Source organism: Cryptosporidium hominis (genome assembly GCF_000006425.1).
Source record: "Cryptosporidium hominis TU502 chromosome 8 CHRO018032, whole genome shotgun sequence".
NCBI lineage: Eukaryota > Apicomplexa > Conoidasida > Eucoccidiorida > Cryptosporidiidae > Cryptosporidium > Cryptosporidium hominis.
Genome location: NW_667115.1, coordinates 1 through 7,968, shown reverse-complemented (window position 1 = coordinate 7,968; position 7,968 = coordinate 1). Strand labels below are relative to the sequence as shown.

The following is a 7,968-nucleotide window of genomic DNA, read 5'->3' as shown; positions in this document are numbered from 1 at the left end:
ATACTCAGACTGAAGATGTTAAGGAATGTGTAAACATAAATANAGAGTTTAATTCTGAGATTAACGAGGTTAGAGTTGAGAATTGTGAAGATAAGCAAATTAAAAGGGATTTGGGTAGGAATTATTTAATAGGCCGAAAGTGTGAATTTTTAAAAACAGTAATACTTGAATTGAAGTTTGATATAATAGAATTGAAAAAAGTTATAATGAAATTTATAGGCCAGCCACAAAATTTAACGGAAGCCTTTGAAAGTTTAATTAATAATGGATATGATACTATGAATGCGGATTTTTATAGAGGAGAACATCTTCTAGAAATTGTTGTATCTATTCTTTCAAAGATATTCAATATGTACCTAGAAAAGGCAAATCAAATTGAGGAATTTATACGGAAAGATAAAGATTGGAGGAGTTATTCAAGTAGGATAGAATCAGAATTCAATAAATATTCTCTAGAAAAGTCCGAACTCATAGGTGAGATAAACTACCTTAGAAAGATGTTGAATGAAAACACAGAAAAAGAGAAAAAAGTGACTAATGATAAAGTTGAAAGGGGTATAAATGTTCCAAACTACAATGGAGACGATGATGTTATGAGTTGTTACACTTTTGGTGAATCCTCTAGTGTCAATTTGGAAAATGAAACAGAATGGAACATTGATGACTTTAATCTTACAAAGTTGGTAAACTCAAGAAATAATATTGATGTGTCGAATATTGAGCCATTAAATACAGAACTAGAGATTGTTGAGGAGTCGAAAAGCATAACTAAGGTGAAGAATGAAAGTGATAGCTTTAATAAGATTGTAAAGCTTCAGGGTAGGATTCGATCGTTCAAACAAAACCGAATTAAGCTGCAGTCTATTGAAAAAGATGGTGATAGCTTAAGTAATCAAATAGGGAAGTCTTTAATCCCATATAAAAAGAATAGTTTTCATAACAATGAAGTTTTGAGTGTTCAGGAAAATATCGAGTTTGAAGATATTAATTCTCTTTTATTTCGTCATTCACCTCCTCAAATGAATGGAGATGAATTAGCAAATTTAGGAGAATTAGAAGGAATGACAGGTACAGCAATGATGCTGAGATTATATCGTTATTATAAACAAACAAAACTATTAGAAAAACAGGTAATACAACTATCCAAAGAAAAACAAAAATTAGAATTAGAATATGAAAAGGATGTTCAATCTAGTCAGATGAATCTTTTATCCTCCAAACTTATTATTGAGGCCAGAGATATGGAAATTAAAACTCTTAAAGAAAAGTGTGAATTTCTCAATAATAAACTGGAAGATGATATTAAAAATATTAAATCTGCAGCTAGAGAGGAAATAGAAAAAGTCTGGAAACCTAAAGTGGAGGAAATTAATTCTAAATGTGAAGATTATTTATTTAAAATTGGCTCTTTGGAAAGCGAACTGCTTATTATTCGTCAACAACTAGCATTCCAAAAGCAGCTAAATTCTAAGGAAACTAAGAAAAATGAATATAGCAGTATTATTAAAGGTAAATATTTTACTGGCACAAATTCAGATAAATATAAACGATTTTCTAGGGAGCTAATTGAAAAGATATCATATGGAGTTGATAAGTTTGAATTAAAAAGTAATGAAATTAATGATGATGTTGATGGCGAGTCTGATTCTTCGATAGAAAATAGTGCTTCAGTTAATATTAAATCAGCTGTTGAAGCTAGAGGTGATGATTCTGATGATCAAAACATTTCTAGCTTAAAATCTGCATTGTCAAAATTAAAAACAGTTTCTAATGAATATAAATCATTCAATTAGTTTGATTCTTCTTTGCTCTTACTCTAATATTAATTTATAATTTTTTTTTTTTTAATGTGGATACATGCATGCAATCTTGCTTATATTAACGGTATTTTGCATTACGTGGCAATTATATTTAAAAAAATGACGTGTGAAATAGCTTCTTGTGGAGGAATTATTAATAAAAATTTTTAATATAATAATTTTTTTTGTAGTTTAGGGATGAAAAAACTGAAGTAAATAATTCTACTAATAATGAGAAAAGATCGCAATTCATTGAACTATAATAGAAGTATTATTGTTAAAGAGAATGAGATAAATCAAACGGAATCATTGAATCAAGGTGTTGAAAAAAATGCCTTAATTAGCAATATTCATGGAGCGGAAGACTCAAATAAGAAACATTATTTATTAACAATATACGAATTATATGTATTTAGAACTGTGGTATGCAGTTCTCATTTGCAGGGGAAATGTAAGAATTCTGACAGCTGCCCATTCAGTCATTGCTTGACATGGCAAAGAAGGAATCCAAATGATCATTACTATTCACCTAAATTATGCCCAGAAATATGTTTTGTAAAGAGCAATGAAAAGATGAATTTAATAAGAAGGTGCAGAAAAGGGAAGTTATGTACATTTGCTCATTCAAAGGAGGAGCAGTTATATCATCCACTTATGTATAAGACTAAAGAGTGCTCGCTATATCCAAATTGTAATAGATATTATTGCCCTTTTTCTCATGGTATTGAACAAATTAGAGCTCCAGAAAAGGTAAGAGAATCTATTGAAGAAGTAATCAAGAATAATTCACAAGGTATTTTGAAAAATCCGTACATGTTATTATCTAGCATTGTGGGGACTGGGAACAAGTCAAACAATGATATTAGAATTAATAAACATAAAAAATCGTATTTAGATGTTACGCAAAACAAAAAAGATACTCTTTTAATGTCAAAACAGCAAAACCCTAGATTAAACGACAATAAAATTAATACAATTCAAGAATTAGAACAAAAAGATATAAATTCTATGTGGGATTCCGTTGATAACTGGAATTTGAATGCACCAAATATTAATTTTCATCCAGCCTTTATGGAAATTATGTCATTTAATGAACAGGACCAGCGTCTTGTACATCCAGATTTTGATCCATGTTCTTTTAGAAATATAGCACCTGAACACAAATTTGAGACAGAATATGATCAAATTTGGAAGGAAATATCAACTGAATACAACAAAAAAAAATTATGAGTAGATTTAATATATTATCAATAAAAATCATGAAAACATTAAATTCCATTCTATATCAAAATAAAAAATAAATGAAAGAAATTGATCTAATATATAATCAAACAAAAAATAAGCATCTAATTCTTCCCCTTTGCTAACTTTTGAGCATCAACTTTGGATGAAATTGTCGAAGAAGCTTTTGACTTTCCATCTGGAATCTTAATAAGTATAATAGGTTCTTCTGGTTTATCAGAACAGAATGGTTTATCTACAATAAAGTAACCTCTTCTTTCAAGTTGAAGTCTATCTCCAGATTTAAGATCTTTAATTAGTGGATCACAAAATGCAGGTGTTTCGAAAAGAGATTCGGTATTGACAAGGTCCTGAATTTCATCACCATCTTCTGGCTTTCTTTTGTTAATTAAATGATCGTATTCTCTTAGAATACATTTAGTCAATACTGAAGGAAGATTTGCAAGCCAGTGGATCTTCTTTTTTGTTGATCTAAAATCACCTTCAAGATTGAGCTTACCTTCAAAGATACCAGTTGGTTGTTTATCTATTTGAGAGATATCTTGTATTATAGCATTTCCCCACTTCATAAGTGTAATTTCTTCCCCAGATACAATTTGAGTTGCATCATCTCTATCAATCAAAATTGACTTGTACATAACTATTTGGCCTTTACCGAGATCAGGATTTTTTTGGTGTAGGTCACGCTGATTAATCAATGGTTCTTCCGGTGCTTCACTGAGATTTAAAGCTACAGCATCTTGCCCAACAGCAAAGAATCTCGGAACTACAGGATCCATAAGTTGTTTGTTAATAGTCCAGAGTTTATCCCACTCCATAAGATTGGAATTTTTAGATGGTCCTTGTTCTGTAACGAATTGTAATAAAGCACTTGGGGAAAGCCCTCTTCTTACAATTCCTCTAACAGTGGGGAATCTCGGATCATACCATCCTTCTACCAACCCATTATTGACAATCCAAGTCAGTTTTCTTTTTGAAAGAACTGTATTCACAAAATTAAGTCTGGAAAATTCATAAATTTCGACTGGTCTTAATCCTAGAGCATTAATAACCCAGTTATATTGTTCAATTCGATCAGAATATTCATTAGTTCTTAATGCATGAGTTACACCTTCTATACTATCTACAATTGGGCAAGCAAAGTCGTATGTTGGATAAACCTTGTATTTTGTACCTGTTCTATGGTGTGGAGTGAGTACACATCTATAAAGAACTGGGTCTCTCATGCACTTATTCTTACATTGCATATCAATTTTTGCTCTAACACAACATTTAAGTCCATGTTCTGTTCCGTCTATCATTTCCTTCCAAAGTCTGAGATTCTCGTCAACAGAATTATTGCGATTCTTACTTTCGATACCTTTGCCTCTTTCTTCTCTCATAACTTCAACACATGTATCATCAACATATGCTTTACCTAATTTAAACATTTCTTCACAGTAATTCATTATAGTATCAAAGTGATCTGATGTGAATGAAACATTAAATGGAGTTATCCCGAGTATTTTCAAGTCTGCTTCAATACTTTCTTGAAATTCCTCATTTTCTAATACGGGATTGGTATCATCAAATCTCAATAGTAATTTACCTTCATATTTATTTGCATAATAGTAATTTAGCAGAGCAGCTTTTGCATGACCAATATGTAAGTAACCTGAAGGTTCTGGAGGAAATCTAGTCACAACTTGTCCTTGAATTGCATTTGGAAGCTTTCCTTCGTATTGTCCTGTTTTTGATTTATTATCCGATTTGGCCTTATTATTTGTGGACATTTCCAATTTAATATGAATATTTCCAGTAGGGGTTAGAATCTAAATTTTTAGAAAATAAAAGAAGATATTTATGTGAATAGAAATAATTACTATTAATAATACGAGCAATTAATGGTATTAATGAATAATAATTACGAGGTTTCGGTTATCAATAGTATATTTATAACCAGTAATTTGGAATAGCAGCTTTGAAAATTACTAAATATTATTAGTAATTAAAAACTAAAACGATTAATAATAAATCACTGTTTTCTCGTTTCTTTTTATTTTGTTTTCCCGTGTAAAGTTATTTGATTTTATTGTGAGATAAAAGCATTGATTAATATAAATAGTAAATTTACAATTTCTGTATATATAAATTATTTAAGAAATTATTTAAAAAAAAAAAAAAGAGGGGCGAGTTTGGCGCTCAATGTGTAAAAAATTGGTACCTGTATTGAAATATATTCAATTAATACGAGGGAAATTGACAAAAATTTTAAGATTTTAAAGATAAAATAATAATGCATTAATTCATTACAATAATTCGCAATTTTTGAACGTATTTCATATCAATTAAAAAATTTATAATCCTTAATGTATATATTGCTATAGAATTTCAACTAAAATTTGCAAAATAATTTCATGCGTCCACATGCATTTAAAAATTGAAGAGCAGATTTGCATGTTTGAATACGGCAGAAATTGATTTTTATAAATGCAAATTAGTGAATTTGAAATTTTAAAAAAAAAAAAGCGTTTTATTTTTTAATAAGATTTGAAAGAGTGTATTTTCCAGTAGTAAATGAAGGCTTAATCACATTTGATTGTTGTTTAACTGAAGAAATGATAAGATTAATTTCGTGAATGGCTTTTTGTACTTTTGGATGGTTTGGTCCGTTAATTTCAATATACAACTTCTTCTTCTCACTAATATGAACAGAACTTGTTGAAGGGTTGGATGAATCTGGTGGAATATAAATACCTTTAACTTGGCAGATAACACCACAGTTTTCATTAATAGTTTTTATAATATCTTTATGGACTATTTTTTGTCTTATAAGAGTAGGATAATCATTAATTTCAAAGATTCCAATGACTCTACCATTAACAACTTGATGAAGATTATTAGGAATTGTGATTGAGTTCGGATTACTATAATCAGTAATACTAATTATATTTGGATTTTGAATATTACATACATTGTTTAGTTTTGCAGCATTAATGGTAGCAAGTTGCAAAGCTTTTTCAGCCTCTGGCATATGAGCAATTTCAGAATGAGATAGCGTATTGGCATCTGAAGTTGTGTTATTATTATTATTATTATTAGTAGTGTCATCATCATAATTTGAGTTAATAAAGATTTGTTCTTCAGTAATATTGGTTGTATCAGGAATAAGCCCAAGAGCTTTTTTAGTATCATCTTTAAGAAGTTGAAGGGAGCTTTTTTCGTCTTTGGAGAATTTAAATCCCTTACCCCCGAAACCAAAGTTTCGGATTCTTTTATTTGATGAATTATTGGAAATTGATGATGCACTCTTATTCTTTTGTATTAACTCATTATAAAGCTGAATAATCTCTGGCTGAATAATAATGGTGCTATCATCATCAACAAAGTTATTAGAATTGGCATTGCTATTATTATCATCATCATTTCTATGAATATTCCGAGAGATATGCCTATTTGAAGCATTATTATTGGAATATTTCATTGCAAGTTCAATTAAATCAAAAGATTGGGGTATTTCATTGGGTAATAAAAGAGTAAATGAGGTACCGAAATTCCCAGCTCTCCCAGTTCTTCCGATTCTGTGAATGTAATCCTCAATATGGTGAGGAGCTCCAAAGTTAATAACAAGCAAAATATTGTCAACATGAAGACCTCTTGAAAATATTGATGTTGCTATTAGAATATTCTGGCCTGATGGAGGAGGTGGATTTGAGTTCATATTAGTTTTTGAGAAAGTAGTTAAATTTGAATGTCTATCATAGTGGTCTTGACCACTATGTAAAGTTAAACAATTATAGCCAAAAGGGATAAGTTTAGCAAAGAGTTCATCCACATCAGTTTGTCTATTACAGAAAATTACAATAAGACCAAATTCTGCCCATTCACCAAGAAGTTGGAGTAGTCTTAGAAATTGGTCATTTTCATTATTAAGCAATTCAATATACTGTTTAACATTTTGGTTCATTTGGCCTTTTTTTCCAACAATTACTTGTATTGGATTATGGAGTATTTTATTTGTAAACTGTTCAATAATATTTGGGAAAGTTGCAGAAAATATGGCAATTTGTCTATCTGGCCTTATAATACTTATAATACTGAGAAGCTGGGGAGCGAAACCCATATCAAATAATCGATCCCCTTCATCAATAACTAGAAATGAAATAAATTGGAAAATAACAATTTTCTTATGTAATAGAGTCATAATATCAATAATTCTTCCAGGAGTTCCAATGATTATATCCGATCCTGATCTAATTTTATTGAGTTGATGACTAATACTGAGCCCACCACATATAATATTGGTGGTAAGATCTACAAGATTTGCAAGTTGAGTGGTTTGTTTATAAACTTGGAGGGCAAGCTCTCTAGTTGGAATAATAATCATTGCCCTAACAAGGTTGGTATTTTTGTTAATTTGTATGTCCACGTCTGCATTGAATGGGTAGTTGTTATTTGATTGCACCAATACATGTCTTATAAGAGGAAGAATATAAGCTAAGGTTTTACCACTACCCGTCTCTGCATTACCAATCATATCATATCCAGACATTAATATTGGTATCGATTGCATTTGAATTGGAAATGGTTTAATAATGTTTTTTTTCTTAAGATAATGATGAATTGGAAGTGGTAGTCCACATTGTGAAAAGTTTAATATTGGCTTTATTGAAGAATATGGTTGATTTAAGTCATTTGAAGTTTTATTGATATTCTTAATTTTTTTAATGTGGATACCATTATTAGTAATTCGAATATGGTCAACTTCATGCTGTTTAAGTTTTTTAATTTCATTAACTTCTTTGTAATAATTTTTAATAATTGGTGGGTAATTGATTACTTCGTGGTTAATTTCTGGTATTCTCTTCTTTTTATCCAAGGAGAGAAGTTCTTCAATTTTACTTAAACTTGGATTCATATGGCCTAATGAAACACTTTCATTCTGATT

The 7,968-nt window shown here is 29.9% G+C and overlaps 4 protein-coding genes across 4 annotated transcripts; 2 read left to right on the top strand and 2 right to left on the bottom strand.

The window, feature by feature from the left end:
• Nucleotides 1-206: 206 nt before the first annotated feature.
• Nucleotides 207-1,793, top strand: Chro.80096 (exonuclease SBCC). The annotated part of the gene is made up of 1 exon (XM_660791.1): nt 207-1,793. The coding sequence occupies one exon, from the start codon at nt 207-209 to the stop codon at nt 1,791-1,793; it is 1,587 nt and encodes a 528-aa protein (XP_665883.1).
• Nucleotides 1,794-2,030: 237 nt separating this feature from the next.
• Nucleotides 2,031-3,029, top strand: Chro.80097 (hypothetical protein). Its single annotated transcript, XM_660790.1, has 1 exon — nt 2,031-3,029. One exon carries the CDS (start codon nt 2,031-2,033, stop codon nt 3,027-3,029), a length of 999 nt encoding a protein of 332 aa, XP_665882.1.
• Nucleotides 3,030-3,145: 116 nt separating this feature from the next.
• Chro.80098 (glutamate--tRNA ligase) lies at nt 3,146-4,813 on the bottom strand. Its single annotated transcript, XM_660789.1, has 1 exon — nt 3,146-4,813. One exon carries the CDS (start codon nt 4,811-4,813, stop codon nt 3,146-3,148), a length of 1,668 nt encoding a protein of 555 aa, XP_665881.1.
• A 740-nt stretch (nt 4,814-5,553) lies between these two features.
• Nucleotides 5,554-7,938, bottom strand: Chro.80099 (ATP-dependent RNA helicase). Its single annotated transcript, XM_660788.1, has 1 exon — nt 5,554-7,938. The coding sequence occupies one exon, from the start codon at nt 7,936-7,938 to the stop codon at nt 5,554-5,556; it is 2,385 nt and encodes a 794-aa protein (XP_665880.1).
• Between the last annotated feature and the right edge of the window lie 30 nt (nt 7,939-7,968).